Source organism: Cucumis melo, chromosome 2 (genome assembly GCF_025177605.1).
Source record: "Cucumis melo cultivar AY chromosome 2, USDA_Cmelo_AY_1.0, whole genome shotgun sequence".
Classification (NCBI taxonomy): Eukaryota; Viridiplantae; Streptophyta; class Magnoliopsida; order Cucurbitales; family Cucurbitaceae; genus Cucumis; species Cucumis melo.
This window is the reverse complement of record NC_066858.1, coordinates 23,268,104-23,286,546: the sequence shown is the minus strand read 5'-3', so window position 1 is coordinate 23,286,546 and position 18,443 is coordinate 23,268,104. Positions and strand designations below refer to the sequence as shown.

General features: G+C 33.9%; 4 protein-coding genes and 1 long non-coding RNA gene across 9 annotated transcripts; 3 read left to right on the top strand and 2 right to left on the bottom strand.

Annotated features, from left to right (window-relative positions):
• The first annotated feature begins 1,054 nt into the window (after positions 1-1,054).
• On the top strand, positions 1,055-3,175 carry LOC103494159 (uncharacterized). Its single transcript, XM_008455232.3, has 4 exons — positions 1,055-1,432; positions 2,141-2,335; positions 2,431-2,490; positions 2,676-3,175. The coding sequence occupies exons 1-4, from the start codon at positions 1,160-1,162 to the stop codon at positions 2,961-2,963; spliced, it is 816 nt and encodes a 271-aa protein (XP_008453454.1). The 5' UTR covers positions 1,055-1,159; the 3' UTR covers positions 2,964-3,175.
• A 564-nt stretch (positions 3,176-3,739) lies between these two features.
• Positions 3,740-5,145, bottom strand: LOC103494160 (probable glutathione S-transferase). Its single transcript, XM_008455233.2, has 2 exons — positions 4,837-5,145; positions 3,740-4,273 (listed from the first exon to the last, which is right to left on the bottom strand). Exons 1-2 carry the CDS (start codon positions 5,143-5,145, stop codon positions 3,908-3,910), a joined length of 675 nt encoding a protein of 224 aa, XP_008453455.1. The 3' UTR covers positions 3,740-3,907.
• Positions 3,987-5,253, top strand: LOC127148119 (uncharacterized). The gene is made up of 2 exons (XR_007818779.1): positions 3,987-4,132; positions 4,777-5,253. It is a non-coding gene; the product is annotated as an uncharacterized LOC127148119 (long non-coding RNA).
• Positions 5,254-7,012: 1,759 nt separating this feature from the next.
• On the top strand, positions 7,013-12,323 carry LOC103494161 (cyclin-dependent kinase D-3). 2 transcript variants are annotated; one of them, XR_007818778.1, is made up of 8 exons: positions 7,013-7,507; positions 7,932-8,230; positions 8,346-8,454; positions 8,721-8,846; positions 9,848-10,083; positions 10,165-10,494; positions 11,374-11,495; positions 12,058-12,323. XR_007818778.1 is itself a non-coding variant. In XM_051081007.1 (7 exons), the coding sequence occupies exons 1-7, from the start codon at positions 7,403-7,405 to the stop codon at positions 11,423-11,425; spliced, it is 1,257 nt and encodes a 418-aa protein (XP_050936964.1). In that variant the 5' UTR covers positions 7,013-7,402; the 3' UTR covers positions 11,426-11,792. The 2 variants fall into 2 exon arrangements, 1 of the variants encoding a protein (XP_050936964.1); XM_051081007.1 differs by lacking the exon at positions 12,058-12,323 and having other exon boundaries at positions 11,374-11,792.
• A 428-nt stretch (positions 12,324-12,751) lies between these two features.
• Positions 12,752-16,814, bottom strand: LOC103494162 (protein DETOXIFICATION 16-like). Of its 4 annotated transcripts, XM_008455238.3 has the most exons (9): positions 16,493-16,637; positions 16,219-16,303; positions 15,019-15,563; positions 14,846-14,932; positions 14,697-14,753; positions 14,276-14,514; positions 13,454-13,572; positions 13,251-13,337; positions 12,752-13,172 (listed from the first exon to the last, which is right to left on the bottom strand). In XM_008455238.3, exons 3-9 carry the CDS (start codon positions 15,555-15,557, stop codon positions 13,113-13,115), a joined length of 1,188 nt encoding a protein of 395 aa, XP_008453460.1. In that variant the 5' UTR covers positions 15,558-15,563; positions 16,219-16,303; positions 16,493-16,637; the 3' UTR covers positions 12,752-13,112. The 4 variants fall into 4 exon arrangements, with proteins under 4 accessions (XP_008453460.1, XP_008453458.1, XP_008453459.1 ...); XM_008455236.3 differs by lacking the exon at positions 16,219-16,303 and having other exon boundaries at positions 16,367-16,752; XM_008455237.3 differs by lacking the exons at positions 14,697-14,753; positions 16,219-16,303 and having other exon boundaries at positions 16,367-16,814.
• Between the last annotated feature and the right edge of the window lie 1,629 nt (positions 16,815-18,443).

Here is an 18,443-nt window from a genome sequence, read left to right as displayed (position 1 = left end):
GTTTACATCATAAATAACTTCGATGGATAGAATTGATAATTTAATCGGTAAAAGTATTACTAATTTCTCTTAAAATTTAAGGTTTTTTTTTTTTTAAAAAAAACTTTTCTTCTAGTTCAATTCAATCTTGAAAAACAAAGATATTATTTATCATTGAATTCATAGCAACGTGATTTTACATATATACATATTTCAAAATGAATAAGAAAGAAAAGAAAAATAAATTAATTGTACTCGAACCGTTTGGGTTATACGTAATTCACTGAATTTACATAAAATCTGTTACCATTTTCATTTTCCATTTTTGTTGGGAGGTTTGACAAATTTTACTTAAAATATAGAACCCATAATAAAAATATTAATGACAAAGTGTTGGAGCCAATATACTTCCACGATGTTAATTTCTCATATGTACCAATGATCCCCTTCTATCTACCCTACTTAAGATTATTTTGAGACCTCGGTTGCTTTTGTAATCTACTAGAGAGAAAAATAATTATAGTAAATAGTATTGTTTTAATCTTGAAATAAGTTTTAAAAAGAAATCAAGATAGGAACTATGTTTGATCTGTGGAGAATACTAACCATAGGTAGAAAAATTAAAATTGAACTTTTGAAATATATTTTCGTTTAAAAATTACTCGAAAGAATGTTTTTGAAACATTCTCGTGAGTGTATTTTTAATAGTTGTTTAAATAAAAATGATTTTTTCGATGAACAATTTTTCTCAAAATGAATTCAAACAAAGTTAAAAACAAACATTTAGGAGATGTTTAGGCAAAGATTATAATGGTTCGTGCTTTGGCGCAAACTATTATTTCAACGTCCCTAATCTTAATATTTTTATAATATTGGGTAATATCCTGTAAATATTGATTTAATAGTAATAAAAGGAGACACGTGTCTCTGATCATTTTAATTAAGCTATTTTTTAATAAAAATATCTAAAATAAAACTAAAATTAGAGTATTGAGAAAGTATAATTTGGATTAATTTAAATGAATCAAAATTTCCATTTCAAGAAAAATAAAGTCCATTCATATTCATCAAATCAGAGGATTGTTGGCAATCATGGCTTCCGAGGATTTGATTCTCACCAGATATTTGTATGGATTAAAGGAAGACGAAGAACTTTCCTCTTTAGACGAAGTGAATAACGATGAGCTCACTCACAGTGGCAGCTTCCTCTTTCAGCTCCTTGTCCTTAACCCGGTTTGCTTCCAGTTCATCCAACAACTCTCTCAATCCCCCAAAACTCTTTCTCAAAGTCCCTTTTAATGCCATCTCGGAATCTTTGATTTCGTTTAAATCTTCAAATAGGCCTTCCATTTACCGGTTTCCGAGTTTGAAAACCTGCGCTACTTTAGACGGAAAAGACCCAAATGGAGCAACCCCAGTTCTGGTTCAGGAAGAGAGTTCCACTTCCAGCAATGTATTTGATGTTTTTTACTTTTGATATTTCTCTGGTGGCTAAGCTTTTTTTTGGTAGTGTGTTGATTTTTCTATTTAGACGTTCAATGAGGTTGATATTGTTTCTATTTAAGTTCTATTGGGTTATCGCCGAATGGCACGAAGGATGACATCTTTTAGGACTTCGATTATGTTCTTATTGAAAAGGTGTATTGCAGAATGAAGTACGTTCTGTTGTTTAGGCTGTTTTGGTCAACATTATCCACAGTTCTGTATCTGTTCTTGTAGATGATATAATACTAAATGCTTTTTAATCAATGGGTGACTTAACATGTTATGACATACCACGAAGAGCCTAAACAGGCATTTGATACAAAAATTCAAATCCGATCCAAAAATGGTAATCCTTAGTAATTACCATCTTTAGGGGCATTTTGAGGATCCCATGGAGTAATTCAAGGGACCTTATAATATTTATTCGATAGATGGAGTAATCCTTCTATTGTCAATTGTCAATTGCTTTTGTGGGCTTCAATTTCAAAGACTTTTTGCAACTACTGGGCATTCTTTTGCATAGTTGGAGCCTCTTTTCGTAGAAGGTCCTCTCTTTTGTGGGTTTCGTTTTTTGTTTGCCCGTGCTTGTATTCTTTCATTTTTTTCAATGAAAGTGGTTATTTATATTTTAAAAGAAAAAGACTATACAATGTATTTGACCAATTGATTTGTGTAGATTGTGAACGAGGAAGTGGAAAAGAGCGTCAAAGTGCTAAAAAATGCGGCAAAGACAAGAAAGGTACCAGCAGAAGAAGTTCTGTCTGCTCTTTCTGTACTTGAGAAGGCTAAACTTGACCCTTCAAACTTTTTTAATACACTTGGTGGAACAAGCTCTCCTGGTAGAACCTGGATGCTTATTTTTACTGCTGAGGTTGATTTTATTTCCATTTCGTTTGCTAATTAAGAAGATTTAATCGCTCCCGTTTTGGAGTTTTCTAAACACTGGATTTTAGTACTGAATTGCAGAAAAAATTGAAGAAGGGTCGGTACTTCCCTGTTACAGCCATCCAGAGGTTTGATGCTGCTGTAAGTATACCTGTCTTTCTATCTGGACTGTGCTATATGATTTCTATATTTCCTCTTTGAAAAGATTGCAAGAAATTATAACTTCGCAAACCTTAATGTGCACTTGGAACAAAAGCTTAGGGACGCTCTCGTTGATTTTCCCGATCTTTTTTTCCTGAAACTAATTCATCATTGCCTGGATTTAGGGAAAAAGAATAGAGAATGGAGTGTTTCTGGGACCTATTGGAAGCTTAACGTTCGAAGGTAGACTTTCATGGAAGACAAGAATACTAGCATTCATTTTCGAACGAGTTCGAATAAAAATTGGACCTTTAAACCCTTTAGAGATTAGTCTTGGTCAAAAAGAGGAGAGGGAGCCAAGCACCAAGGATCCTTGCTTTATCTGGTTTTATGTTGATGAGGAAATAGCTGTTGCTCGTGGTAGAAGTGGGGGAACTGCATTCTGGTGCCGGTGTCGCCGTGTCAATACTTAGATCCTTTCTCCATCAGACATTTGACCTTCTGCTTTGAACATGTCGAATTTGTATGCTTGTATTAAATTATCATGTACATCGATGCTGTCATATTCAAATGTTCAATGTATATTTAGTAAGAACGTGTACATCCTTTGAACTACCTTCTCTCATTTGAAAGTTTGCAACTGTCATATAAACCTTTCGAACCGGTCTACATGAGTTTCACTTCATCTGTCCTATTTGCCAACTCTGAACGTATCCATTATTTATTTATATAAAGCATACTATTTGCTGCGGCAGAAAGTTTATTATGATTTTCAGGCTTCTTTTTAGGTAACTGCCACTTCTCTTTGGATGTTTCTTGGAGATACAGTGTCCGAATGTAGCTTGAGCAGCAATCAAGTATTGATTCTATTGAGCTCACCTTAGCTTACTTTTTCTTTCTCTAGAATTTATTGTTGGAGGCTGGTGCCAATGATCGTCTATCATTTTGGGGGGTCAAGCGTAGCTGTGGTATCCTTTTAAATTTTCTTTATTTATTATGACAAGTTAATAAAATATCTTATAAACGTAGAAATGCTCAGCTGTTCGATGAATCAACAAGTAATTCACTCTTCTGAGTTCTGCGTAGATTTCATCTTGGGAGTGATGGATAATTTAGATGAAGTCAGTTCAGTTTAGAAGGGATTAAACGAGTTTGTGTATTACTCTCGTTATTTCATGCTTTCGTATTAATTGATTAAAATGGCCGAAAAGATCAAATAAATATAAGGGCAAAAGGTGGAAGAGCTGAATAATCAATAAAATAGATGCATATTACTCGAAGGTAGTAAAGAGTATTCAAACACAAACACCACCTATGATTTTTTAACCTATGGATTTGTTTCACATTGGCCATCTGTATTCTTACTGTTTGATAGAATAAACTTATTTTTAACGAAATATAAACATTCGACGAGACCTTATTTCTTATTTGCAGCTAAGGACCGGACGTAGCTCAGACTCCCCTTGAAGTAGTTGACAAGAATTTCTCTGGGTGGAAGCGATTCTTTGATAACTGGAACGTGGATGAAGTTTTGAGCCCATTCATGAAGGGATGGGAACCTTTCTCTGTCAAACACATTCATTTCTCCCACTTCATCCAGAACACTGAGCCAGTGGCAAATCCAACCTGCAGCTAAATCTAGGTAACCAATTTTCTCTCCACCAAAGAATTTCTTTCCTTGTATTTCTTTGTCAAGCAGTGCCAAATGTTGTACCGCAGCCTCTACAGCCTTCTCTTTCTCTTCTCCTTCAGCCTGGCAAGCTTCCCAGGCACCGAGCAAACCCTGCGTTCAAAAATGTATGGTTAGTACAATATTCTGACGATAAGCCATTATCTTGTGAAGTTACAGATTTGGAGTGCATCCAGTTTTGTCTCATTTTCTGTAACCACCCCATTTAGTTTGAAGGTCTAAGTTTAGCAAAACTAAGGAGGATAGCTATTTGGTTTAGTCTTTGAAAATTAAGCTTGTAATCATTTCTCTCATTTATAAGTTTATTTGTTTTGTTATCCGCTCTTTACCAATGTTTTAAAAAACAAAACAAAGTTTTAGAAACTATAAAAACTAAAAACTTGTTTTTGATTTTGGAACTCTGTTAATAATTCAAATGGAGGAAACAAGCAATAAATTTTAAAAATAGAAACCAAAAACAAAATCGTTATCAAATAGGACCTAAATAGTTGTATTATATGCCCAAAATTGTTTATATGACCTACCTTATACTATCAGATGAACACATGCTATCACTGAATTCTTATCCTTAAAGCTTAATTCAAATTAATTTTCAGGACTCGGAAGCAGCAAAAATGCATGAAAAATGAAGTTAATAGCAAAAGAACTATGGTTACCTTCTCGTCTAAAAACTTAGCCCAGAAGCGAGCATTGGCTCTGTCATATGGATCTTCAGGCAATATCGGGTTCTCCTTCCACGTCTCGTCGATGTATTCAATAATGAGAAGCGACTCGGAGATGGCTTTGTCATTGTGCAAAAGCACAGGTATTTTCTTGTATACAGGGTTGGACTTGAGAAGTAGCTCACTTTTGTTTCTCAAGTCTTCAACTATGTACTCATACTCAATTCCTTTGAGCTTCAAGGCCCATTCGACCCTTACGGAGAATAGGCTTGCAGCTGATCCAATAATCTTTACCTCTGCCATTGTTTGTGATATTTGATATCTCCTCTAGCTCAAGTTTCTTGCCTTTTATAGTCTGTGACTCTGTGTTGCTTATGCTATTATTATTTTGGCTAATTTTGACCTTTCAAACGTAGGAAATAGCTTCTTTGACTAGGAGCTGGCATCAAAGATTGTGATAATGAGTTTTTAAATGAGGCCCCATCCCTTTTCTTTTAAAAAAAAACACCCACCAAATGAATCAGTTTGCATTTTCTTCTTCAGAATGAGCATGTTTATTATTAAACAATTTTACCTTTTTAAAAGTAAATTAGCTATCAAATAAGAGGTAAGAGATCATCTACAGAAAGAATTGATATAAAATATATGGAATGAATGAAAATTGGAGGTCCTAGATCCGATCTGTTCAAGTGTTAACCTTGAAAGATTCAGAGTCAACCATTTTCCATTTTATAAACATATGTTTGAAATTTAGATTCTTCATTGAAACGTCATTGCTTGCGATATGATATTTTCACATGTTTGTTTGAAAAAGATACTGACCTTTCATTTCTTACATTAATTTTAAATTTTAACAAAACTGTATAAATTTTGAGTTAGATTTTAATTATGCTCCTACACTTATTTTTTGGACATTTCGAAGTCCGATGAAACATTTCAAAACGTAGGAGTACATTTAAGTTCTAGACGTAAGATTAATTGATTTCTACCTTTCAAAGTCTTTATAGCATAGATAAGACAATCTTTAATAAGTGGGTCTCTTTCTTTGAATATTATGGATTCATTTCCGTAGGGGTTCGATAATCTAGTCACAATCACAAACCGGAATGGTGAAAGGCCACATGATCAACCTCACCAAGCTTAATCAACAATAATACCACATCAACCACTTTTGTTCTTGTTGCATCATTGACTTGGAGATTGATGCAATTATAGTGGTAGTCATTTGTGGTTGAGCTTTCGGATAGGTAGTGTGGTTAAATGTAATTCAAATAGATAACTACGTTATGATTGATCTTGCGATGTGCAATTGGAGATATGAAAATGGTTTTTTAAAGAATCAGTTGCATCTAAACATTTTTGCTTGGTTTACAAAATGGTTTTATAAGTAAGTTTGCTTGGTTTGATTATATGCTCAAATGCTTCCATTCATGTTAAATTACTGTACAAGATTTTGTATTTAAAAACATTTTTAGCAACCAAGTTATTTGGCTTTTCAAAGTATATGATGAATCAAGTTAGTCATTAAAGTTAGTTTAGTTTGAGTTTGAAGATTCAAAAGTGTAAATCTTGATACTTATATAATATAAAACTTAAAAGTTCAAATTGAAATATTTTGAAATCTAGACAATTAAATTAAAATCAAACTTAAAAGTTAAGAACTGAATAGAGATTTTTGTACAGATGACTCTCTCAAAAGAGATAAAAATATGATTTATAACTTTTTGCTCACATCATAATTCACTAATTTTATTTTTTTAAATGTATCGCCTTAGGAACGACCATGCCTATCATCCTAACATGATGAGATAATTCTTATCGCAATCTTTATTATCCTTTTCACAAAAAACTGACAAAATGGGAGAAAAATGACAACTATCCATATACTTTTCTTAAAACACCAATCGTGGAAAAAAAAAAGGAAACAAAATATAGTCGAAAAATAAAAATCACGACATAGAAGCAACATCGTAAGATAATGCAATAAGTTAACAAAATGAGATAGTGTGTTATGACGTAACCCTAAAGTTACTAAACATACTTTACAAAAATCGAATGATCATTTATAAATACTTTCCACCAAGGATATTCATACAAAACTTCCCGACTAAATATATAACATTTTGAAATCTAAAGACAAAAAAGAATTTGGTCAGAAAAAAATATATAAAAAAGAAAGCATTTTTTATTCTCAAATAATAACGAATTGGGCCGCGTGTGCAACGGCCCAACATTTATTCAAATCAAACGAGGATGCAACGCTATGGAATCGATTTGCCCATTGGCGAGGAAAAAAAAGAAAGAATAAGAAAACATCCTTGGAGCGGCCGAAAGTGGCTGCTTTTCTACGCTCTCTCGTCTTTCTCTCTATCTTCAACGGCTTTCTTTAAGCTTACGAACTGAACTGCACACTCACCATCTCCAAACCCTAATTTCCTCTGACTTCCCTTCAACAATGGTGCCTTTCACAATCCTTTTCTCTGAACCTATGTATCTGGCATGAGAAAGATACCGGACCTAACACTACACGTTTTCAAGAAGTAGTATTTTTGATGCACCAATGGCTGACCTCGATCCATCAAAGAAAGTGGCTGATAGATATTTAAAGCGTGAGGTTCTTGGAGAGGGTACCTATGGTGTTGTATATAAAGCCATTGATACTCAGGTTGGTATGCTTTCTTTGCGTGAAAAAGTTGATAACGCGTCGATTACTTTGGTGGGAATATATGGGAATAGAGAAGAGAGGGAGTAATTCGTTAATTTATTGCTGAAATTAGCTGTAATTGATTTGGGATTATGCTGTGATGGGTACGGCAGCTAGGAAGGGGGAATATGGCGATGGCTTCTGGAGCTATTTGGAGTATTTTTTTTTTTTTGAGTTTGGGTACTTCGGTTGTGTTTCAATTTGGTGGAATGTCTATTGCCCTAGGATATACACTAATGTAAAATCAGATTTGGTTACTTGAATTGTGACTCACGGTAGCTGAATAGATGTCTGGACCTAAGGCGTTAGTTCTTTAGTTACTTGAAAATTTGATGTTAATGGGGATTTCAACTTGGTTTACCAACTTCTTTTTTTTACTTTCTAGACAGGTCAGACGGTTGCAATCAAGAAAATTCGGCTTGGGAAACAAAAAGAGGGAGTAAATTTTACGGCTCTTCGAGAAATCAAGCTGCTTAAAGAGCTAAAAGATTCAAATATAATTGAGTTAATTGATGCATTCCCTCACAAAGGGAATTTGCATCTTGTATTTGAATTTATGGAGACAGACCTTGAGGCTGTTATACGTGATCGAAACATATTTCTTTCCCCAGCTGACATCAAATCATACCTTCAGATGACGTTGAAAGGCCTTGCATATTGCCACAAGAAATGGGTTTTGCATAGGTGTCCAAAAATTTTATAATGCTGTTGTTTTTGCTGTTTAGCTGTTCAAATTATTTAGCATCTGAATACCTGCGCTTTACTTTCTTTCTATAATATGCCCGCTTGTACTTTACAGGGATATGAAGCCAAATAATTTGTTGATAGGATCAAATGGTCAACTGAAACTTGCAGATTTTGGTTTGGCTCGGATATTTGGGAGTCCGGATCGTAGATTTACTCACCAGGTATACTTCTTCTCCCTCTTTTGCATTTTTGATTGATGCAGGTAAAAATTTCTTGCTTTGGAATCTCTCGACTCTAATTTGTTATGTGCAGTAGCTGTTGGGTTGAAGTTGGTCATATTAAATGACCTGATTATGTATTATAGATGGAATTATTTTTCCAATATAAAATAGTACAGGCCCAGAACCAGTGGCAATTATTTCATCACAATTCCTGAATTTCCATTCATCTCAATCGTAACACATATTGCTGCAATATTTCAAAATAGGTGTTTGCTCGATGGTACAGAGCACCTGAGCTATTGTTTGGTACTAAGCAATATGGTTCTGCAGTGGATGTTTGGGCAGCAGCTTGTATTTTTGCTGAACTACTACTTCGTCGACCTTTTCTTCAGGTATGTCCACGTTTGTAAAATACAAATGATCCTTTACATGATGATGGCTGAAGTATAGCCTACGATAGTCATATTATTTCTTCCCTCTTTTTCTGCTTGTGATTTGCAGGCTTCACCATGTAAATAAATGAAGTATGAACTAGTGTCATGTATTAATTAGTCTTTCTTTTCATAGTGGTTCTATGTTGGCATTCAAATTGAAATGTATGATACAAAATATGAGTTTTTAACCGTATTTTTTCTACAAGCAAACTTTTGAATCCAATGCGAGCTCTCTCTTAATAACAACCAACTGATGTATATTTTCAACTTCCATCTATATCCACATGGTTGTGTACTTACAAATCAAGCTTAGAACTAGTTGCATACAATAAGTTATTGAGCTTCCATCTATCCTGGGTAATGAATTTGGCCGTAGGGTTTTTACCGAGTATGTGTCATTTCGTATGCCATGATTAGAATGTTTCTATCAATGTGGATAGTCTTGCATTTCCTACCGTGCAATAGACTTTCCATAGTATATTTGAGCATGAGAACTGATTTTGGTAATACCAACAAGGGAATATTTAGCTCACAAATTTAACAACCCTTACTCCCTTAGTTTATTAAGCTTATAGTTGAGCAGCCTTCGTTTATATAATCTGTGTCTAGGTTCTTGGAAGAATGGGCTGTAGAAACCTGGGTTTGTGTAGATGGTGTTGTTAGTATGTGGTATAAAGGTAAGTTTCATAGCTTGTAAGTTTAACTGACCCGTATTTTCTTGACTTCAAGTTACCTCTGCCAATATTTTGGTTCCTATAAGAAAAAAAGGAAGAAATCTGTACTTGATTTCTACACTCTTCCGAGAGCCCTAATGATTAGTCTATTACAATTATATTCTGTGATAGATTAATCCAATTGCATGCTCTTGGATTTGTATCATTATGCAAAATAGATTACATTCAAATTTGGTTTCTGGTATTTCTTTTGATTGTTTCTAAAATTATTTCTGTCATTGACAGGGTTCAAGTGACATTGATCAATTAGGGAAGATTTTTGCAGCGTTTGGAACGCCTACGCCTTCACAATGGCCTGATATGTTATACCTACCTGATTACGTTGAGTTCCAATATGTCCCTGCACCTCCTCTAAGATCATTGTTTCCTATGGCTAGTGATGACACGCTGGATCTCCTATCAAAGATGTTTGCCTATGATCCAAAATCTAGAATTACTATTCAACAAGCATTGGAGCATAGGTTTCATTTTTAATATATGAAAATATAATTTAGAATCCTAGAATTGTTTTGGATACATTTCTTACAGGTTTTCCTTTTTAGGTACTTCACATCTGCACCACTTCCCACAGATCCTAGTAAGCTTCCAAGGCCTACTTCAAAGCGCGAACCTACAAACACGAACTCTCGAGTTTTGGATTTAAATTCAAATGACGGTCCTACTGTACTTTCACCTCCAAGAAAGTCAAGAAGAGTAATGCCAGATCGTGAGGCTTTTGAAGGCAATGCATATAGAGCTGATAGGCTTGATGACCATGTTAATGAGGTGCGAGAGTTAGCTGCTGGAAATACGAGCAAGAATGAAGCAGTGCCTATGTCGTTAGATTTTTCTGTATTTGGTGGGAAACCTCCAAATAGACCTACAATTAACAGGTAAAATTTTCTCATTCTGCCACTAATTCTATTGTGTAAATCGCTAAGCCGATTGTCTGCCTTAGCTTGAAAATGGGTATGAACGCATGGTATAGGAGTTATGGACCTTCTTGAATGTAATGTCATAGTCTGGCTTTGAATTAATTGAAGTTTGATATGTCATGGATAGTAACCCTTTTTTTATAAAGAAATTATGAAACAGCGAAAACTGAAAAGTATATTCATATTGACAAAAGAATCTATCACAAAAAGGCCTTCTAATTTCTAATAATCAAAGCAAATGCTTATAAGAACACAAAAAATCGTGGGATAGTAATTTTATTGATTGAATGAAATCTTTTGAAGGGAGATGTTAAAGATAGTCTAACCAATTTTTTGTGTTTTGATTGTGTTGCCCTATTCTGCAGAATGTAGCGTGTTTCTTTGATAACTAACTGCAATGATAAATGTTCAATTTTGCATTATTGATATACTTAAAAAAGTTGCATTATTGATATTGGTAGTCATGTCACATGAATTGTTTGCTTTAAGTTTTCATGGAAAAACATGTAGTAATAGTCCTTGGATGTGCATGTTTGCTCCCTTTGAAAGGCGCTTCCGCATGGGCATAAAACCGATCTCTGGGTAGCTTTATCTACCCTTCCAAGTACCAACTTAGGATGGGGGGAGGAGATGTGATATCACAACCCTTGGGTATAATATTAAGTCTGTAATAACTGGTGATAAATTCGTTCATGAATCAAAGCCACCAAGTGGATAGATGCAGGCTATTTGCTTTTATATTTTAATAAGAAACTAAATATTTTTTAAGTCGGCACGTGATCTTCATGACACCTAGAATTCTGAATAGGTTTTGTTATTTTTCCTCTTCACTTGCAGTGCTGACCGATCACATCTTAAAAGGAAATTAGATCTTGAATTCCAGCAATAAGGAGACTCCGTATCATTATACTGCAATATGAGTTCGGCCTTTCAATTGAATGCTATCCTGCATTTATGAGGTACAATATCTTTCAAGTTTGTTCGAACTTGAACATTCTCTTTTTTTCCTTGTCATGTAACCTAATCTCTCTTTTTGTAAAAGATCTCATCCTGTAACCTTTACGGTTGACAATTTTTTTACCCTTCTTTTCCTTTCCTCTTCCCAGCTAGTTAGTATTTTAAAAGGTGAGCGTTCTTCTCAATTGAGTGCTCGGAGAGATGGACTTAAATTTCCTGTATGTTTAAGCGGCTTTGTAACTCTGTTAATAATGCATCTCTTGTAATATTTAGATCGGTTCAAGATTTCTTGTGTCCAATTTTCGGTATTCACTTCTTCGTTGGCTTATGCTCAAAGATACTTCATTTGGCTTCGGCTTTATAATTTTATTTACTCTCTAGTTTTGGTTTCCTTTCTGGAGTTAGTTTGTTAGGTTTTAAGTGTTTGCCTTTTCATGTCTTCTCCCCTCTATCTCAATAGTAGTTTTTTTCCCGCGGCATCTCTATTCTCTTGAAGGTTATAGACCTATTTAAAAAGAATCTTGCCGAATATCCTCACGTGATTGCTATTTGGTTGTTTTCTAGGGCAAATTGTGGAATTACTTCCCAAGGTAAAGACTGCCGGATCATTTATCGTTTACCCTCTTATCCCCTTGAGCCACTACTAAATTATACCGGTGTTTCATTATGTAATTTTTACATATAGCTAATTGAAGTTAATTCATTTGATCTCTTATAAAAATATTTGATGCTACAACTCGGTTTTGGGAAGTGTAACACTTTAACAGCTTCGAAGCAGTATTCGGTACACAGTAACAAAACGAAATAAAATTTGTTATACATCGTGCAAAGATTCCCTAATTTTTCTTCTATCATGTATGTGTGTGTGCGTGGTGATTACTATTTGGTTATTTAAGGCTCTTGGAGAAAGAACTTCCACAGTGGTTCGGAAATCATTGAGAAGCTTGCTATGTTTCAATAGGAAAGGAAAATGAAATTTATCTTATTACTGCTTGTAAGATTGCCAAAATTTTACGATCTCGAACAATATCTCTATAGGTCTACGTGTATGATTGTAATATTATCTACAGCACTTTCCCTTTCTAATTGAAATATCTCGATGAAAGTAGGCATTTTAATAGATGTCTTACTGATGAGATTGATGTTATAACTAAGAATGATAATCATACAAGAGCATTATTACTTAAGAGTTTTGTAAGCTTTCTGAAGTGGCAGTAACTGCATTTTGTTGGTTTTCTAAAGAGAACTATATAGAGGATTCATCGAAAAGTTTCTCTTGGCCATCAAAGAGTTTCTTTTGAACCTTGAAGAAAGCAAAATATTTCAGAAAATTATCACAGACCATCTTTGTCCATGAGGGAAATTCTCCAAGCTCAACACACTTCTGTTCTATTACAACTTGCTCTCTTATTAAGTATTGGGTTTAGATAAAAATTTACGCAACTTCCCTTGTGCTTTCAATGGGTAGATATAATGATTTCCATCAACTTTGAGAGCAGGAATCAGCGAAACTGAGGCATTAGTAATCATTTCCAAATTTGTTGATTTTCAAAAGCAAAGAACTTTACATCAAGAAGAGATTAATCAAAGTGCTCCAACACCAAAGAAAAACTTTAGTTTCATGAGATGGCATTCACCGGAATCACTGTATCGTACACTCGTTCTGTAGCCTTCTTTGCCTGAAAACGAATGCATATTCAGAAACATCAAATTTCTAAAGAATGAAGGAAAGTTGAGATTTGAGTTTAAAGTTGTACTTCTTGGTCCCAGTTAGTGCGAATGGTAATTATAGCAAGAGAAAGTGTTTGGACAGCAAGTGCACAGATGATGCCTAACCACAGCCCCTATTAAGGAATGTTTTCAAGAGAAAGGGGTTACAAACTGGATCAGCAGTAGTTGTAGGAAGTGAAGTAAAATGGTGAGAACGAAGAATAGAGATAACTGTTATTATCATTTTTACCTTTCCGCCGACGTGCAAGACAAAAGCAAGCAACACTGCAGATGGGATTCCCACAAGATAATATGACCCAAGATTGACATATGCACCAATTTTCTGCCAACCACATCCTCTAGCAATGCCTGCATTTTATTTAAGCATTATACAAACAGATTCTTTAAAATACCATTACTTTGGGTAAGTAGAATGTGTATGGTTAGATCATCAAGTTATCTGCAACTTTATAAATGTAATCCCAAGTCTAATATTAACTAAAACAAAAGAACAAAGATCGACACGGCTTAGGAAGAACATGTCTGGTTAGATCATCGAGGCTTACCTAAAAAAATTTAAAATTCTGTAAAGAAATTGCTGGTTGGGAGCGAAATAGCCTTTTTCAAGAATGTCTCTTGCCTTACCAATTCATGTCTTAGTACCCAACTAGAAAGTGTAGATAACTTGGTTTGGTAAAAGAGATAACACTGTAAAGTGTAAACTATGATGTTTATTGGCACATGGTAATAAATTCAAACTGTAGTGGTCTCCAATCAATGATTTCAAATATCTCATGAGTTTTTATGTGTTATCCAGTTGGATTACTGATAATACATGGAAGCTGTGAGATTAGCGTAAATGCATGCAAGTTGCTTCAAGTAATCATGAATATCACTGAAAAGAGAACTAATTATAGCAAAAGACTTCAATCTTCGAATTAGAACTTAGCCTCCGATAATCATTGGAATCCACCTCTACAATTTTTGATTCAAGACTAGCAGGAGTCGCATGAAATGAAAGATATGTAGAGAAGAAAAACATGCGATTGTACAAGAACTACAAAATAAGAACCTGAAAGAACACATTGGAGTCCATCAAGAAAACTGGACACTGCAATTAGGGGAACTACGTTTGCTACATATTCGACCACTTCTTGTTCGTTGCTATAAGCATAACCCCATACATTTCTTATAAGAATCAAGATAGTCGCAAGCAGTAGCCCCTCTATAACAGCTATTGTCATAACTACACACCCCGCTAGCTTTGCTGCTGCAGGACGACCAGCTCCTAGTTCATTTGAAACTCGAGTGCTTACAAAATAAAGTAGAAACATTGAAATCTCAGTTACCAATGTATGCATTCTATTCTTAAAAGAAATGCAAGATCCTCAGTTACCCAATTCAGGCAAAATGGAAAAAGACATGAAAACGATCACTTTTAAGTTGTTGATAGAGAAAATGGAGATTCTTATGAAAAACAGTCGCAAATTTACCTAGCAGCAGCACTCAGACCCATTGGGATCATCCAAACGGTTAAATCCGTATTAAGGCTGGTAAACAAATGTGATGGCAAAGCTAGAGGTGGTTAAGTAAAAGAAGAAAACAAGCTTGCTCTTGAAGAACTGATGTATCTGGTTCTTACCTAATAGAAAGCACTGATGTCTCTAGTTTTGGATTTGGTAGAAGTCCAGACAGAAGAACCACCATTTCAAATGACCACAATTCCAGGCTGTTGAAAATCTTTTGGAACATTTTTAGAGAAACTGCATCTTTGTGATCATGATAAAAGGGAGAAACAATAGAAATGAGAATTACCAAACCATGACAGTTGAAGGGATTGCAAGTTTAAGAAAATAAGGGATGTTGTGAAAAGCCAGCCCTGAAAAGCCAGTCCAAGTCTTCGAACTTGAAGAAGAAAACTTAACATAAAGTATCAATATCAATGCATTGATCCAATAAGAAATGGAGTTTGCCACAGCAGCTCCTCGAGTTCCAAGTCCAATTTTGAATACCATAAGCCAACAGAGGGGGATGTGAGACAAAGCTGATATTCCAGAACTCATCATCATAGGGAAAACAACGTTTTGGGTCGTTAAAAATCTGTTCAGGCATTGAACAAGACCATGGGCAAAAAGGCATGGTATCAAGCATTTAGCATATTTCCCAGCTTCAGCTGAAATTTGAGCATCTTGGCCAAGTAACTTCAGGATTTCCCCTGTGTTAGCCCAAATGACTGCAAGGGGAATGCTCACAAGTGAAAGAATAAACATAGCTCTCTGCACATGAATTCCCAGCATATGATACTGCTTTGCTCCATAGGATTGACCACAAAATGTATCCAAAGCACTAGCCATCCCCAACTATACATATATGCAAATTAAGACCATTTGTGGTAAGATGATTAGCCTTAAAAACAAAGTGCAACATTCTAAATTAAACCACGAACGATTGAGTATCCATATCTGTTAGATACAAGACATCATGGATAGAAAATAAAAATTGTGGAATTCAGAACCAATACCACACAGCCTCTTTTTTCGCTTTATGACACGAAAATTGTTAGAAATAACTCTCATTTGTTTTCATGGTTCATAGTTAGCACCTTTTTGGAGAACTAGTTGAAATACTTTTTCTTGGCCAACCGAGATCAACCTTGAGATTCAAATAAAAATTTAACTTGTAAATTCGAAATATCAATTATTTTTTACTTTCTTGGTGGAATCTTGACAAGGATAGATAAACAATGAGATTGTATGTAATTTGAAACTCTTACGACTTACAAATGCTCTGGGTCTTCTCCCTGGCCGAGATTCCACCAAGCGATAGTTTGGATGTACGATGAAAAATAAGTCCAATTTTTATTTGAATTTTAGGGGTCGATCAAGAAGGACTGCAAAAAATTATTTCAACGAGTTTTCTAAAAGAGTGCTTTTTCTAGTTACTTCTGACAATTTCCTTAAATGATACTAAGTAATCAGTAATAGTTGTCTTCTAAAATAAGATAGATGAGCGTACCCCTCCAGAAGAAGTTCCAAGGCATAAAATCTAAGTACACAAGTCACCATTAACATTCAAAGACCAATGGTTCAATCACCCCAATCTACAATAAAGAAACAGCAAGAAGATGTAATTTTCCGAAGAAACAAACAGAAACCCAACTCACCAAGACGGTGAAACCAGTCACCGATGTAAAAGAAACAGCCATGGAAGCACCGGAGAGAGGCAATTCGCCGAGATGACCCACAAACATGATGGAAATCATCTGCAAACAGTATTGAAGAAGACTGACCGATATTAGAGGCCCTGCTAGCCATAATTGCTTCTTAACTTCCTCAGCTATCAGTTTCCTTCTGATATTCTCATAATTTATTTGACTCTCATCTTTGGAATTCACCCCATCTTCAGATTTGTGAATAAGGGGTGAGTTCAATGACGAGTTTCGATATTCTTCCTCCATCATCTCTCTCTGCTCACATACAAGGAGAGAGCAGAGGAGGTGGAGATGAAGATGAAGATGATGGTTCCATATAAATATAAATTATATATAAAATATGAGTTTGCTATATAATTCAAAATTCATATTCATATACAATGTTTTTGAGTTCAAAATTATACCAATTAAAGTTACAAGCTTTCATAAGTAAATTAGTTTAGAATATGTATTACAAATTGATGGTAGTGAATTTTCATCTTCTTTGTATTCTTCTACTTTTGATCAATTTATTTATGAAGAATTATATCTTTTTCTTTTGGCCGATTTTGTCTTAAGTTATATTGAAAATGACTTTTAAGGATTAAATAAATATGTTGATGAATCACTAATTGATAATCTAAATGATTTTACTTACGAAAGTTTGAAGTTTTAATTTACTAACTCCAAAGTTTTGGTGTAAAAATGGACTCTTTTTTTATTATTATTTATTTTTAGATAACAAGAGTAGATCTATGTTTGAACAATTGGTTATACAGAATCTATTTTGCAATTTGAAAAAGAGACATATGGAATATGGATTATTTGTAGTGATTCAAATAGTCATATCTCTTCTCCAAGTTTGTTAAATTATGAAAACCTTTCTCTTAATTTTGTGCTTTGTGCCAAAAATACCCATAAACAGTTAAAAATTTTAAAAATACTCCTAAATGGTTGAAAAAGGTCTAAAAACATTCTTACGGTTAGTTTTGGATGAAAATCGTTCAAACTTTGTTTTTAAGAATAAGTCTGAACTATTGAAAAGTTTCATAAATATTATTAAGTTTGGAAAAATAAAAAATATTACCATTAATCCAAACTTTACACCAAATATCTTAGCACTCAAAGTAAAAACCGAAATTTTAAGTTAAAACCATAGACTTAAATTTCCATCATCATGTCAACACTTCTAAGGATATTTCCATGTTTCCATTTGTTCTATATTGATAGAATAGAGAATTGATATTTTCGTTACATAAAATTGACAATAATATAAATAATAGACACGTTTATTTATTTGAAAACAACAAATACTTACTAATTTAAATTTATTTTTTGAATTTTTGTCTCGATAATTTTTCAGGAATATCTATCGAAATAAAATTTTCTGTAAAATTAACTTTTTGAAATATCTATCGACATTAATATTTTAAACTTTGGTTAAAATATAAAATTACATAAAATCTCACGAAATTAAAAAAAAAATCCTCCGAACACATACTAAAACAAGAACTAATCAAATAATCAAAAAAAATTCTCCAATAGATATATTAGACTATCACGATGCATTAATAGTCAAATAGAAGTTTTCATTTTACAGTTAACATTATGATAATTACAACAATAACTAAGAGATTGGTTGTGTTCGTAATCTATCATTTTGTATTAGTAAAATAAATTTAAAACTATGATTTTAATTTTAAAGTTTGATTTATTTTGGTTGTTGAGAAAATTGGTGTAAATTTTGGATCAATGAGTTTTTTTTTTTTTTTTTTAATTTTTAAGCTCAAGAGTATTTATGCAACTTTTCAATAGTTCAATTGTATTTTTTAAACAAAACTTTAACGGTTTTCATCCAAAACTAACGATAAAACTATTTTTTTAAACTATTTTTGATTTTTAAAACTTTTGAAAGTTGAGAGGTATTTCTAACACAAACTACAAAACTCATGGGCATTTTTTGTAATTTAGTCCAACGAAAAAAACATGTTCACTTATAAAACAATACAACTCTACGAGACCGATCACTGTCCTTTTTTCCAACAAGGTT

Coding starts and splice junctions, on each gene's coding strand:
- LOC103494159 (XM_008455232.3), top strand. CDS start 1,160: ATGAGCTCACTCACAGTGGCAGCTTCCTCTTTCAGCTCCTTGTCCTTA. Junction 1,433..2,140: donor AGAGTTCCACTTCCAGCAAT/GTATTTGATGTT, acceptor TGATTTGTGTAG/ATTGTGAACGAGGAAGTGGA. Junction 2,336..2,430: donor TGCTTATTTTTACTGCTGAG/GTTGATTTTATT, acceptor ACTGAATTGCAG/AAAAAATTGAAGAAGGGTCG.
- LOC103494160 (XM_008455233.2), bottom strand. CDS start 5,145: ATGGCAGAGGTAAAGATTATTGGATCAGCTGCAAGCCTATTCTCCGTA. Junction 4,274..4,836: donor CTAAGTTTTTAGACGAGAAG/GTAACCATAGTT, acceptor TTTTGAACGCAG/GGTTTGCTCGGTGCCTGGGA.
- LOC103494161 (XM_051081007.1), top strand. CDS start 7,403: ATGGCTGACCTCGATCCATCAAAGAAAGTGGCTGATAGATATTTAAAG. Junction 8,847..9,847: donor TTCGTCGACCTTTTCTTCAG/GTATGTCCACGT, acceptor TGTCATTGACAG/GGTTCAAGTGACATTGATCA. Junction 10,084..10,164: donor CAACAAGCATTGGAGCATAG/GTTTCATTTTTA, acceptor TTTCCTTTTTAG/GTACTTCACATCTGCACCAC.
- LOC103494162 (XM_008455236.3), bottom strand. CDS start 16,663: ATGATGGAGGAAGAATATCGAAACTCGTCATTGAACTCACCCCTTATT. Junction 13,573..14,275: donor ACTCCAATGTGTTCTTTCAG/GTTCTTATTTTG, acceptor AATAAAATGCAG/GCATTGCTAGAGGATGTGGT. Junction 13,173..13,250: donor GCACTAACTGGGACCAAGAA/GTACAACTTTAA, acceptor ATTCGTTTTCAG/GCAAAGAAGGCTACAGAACG.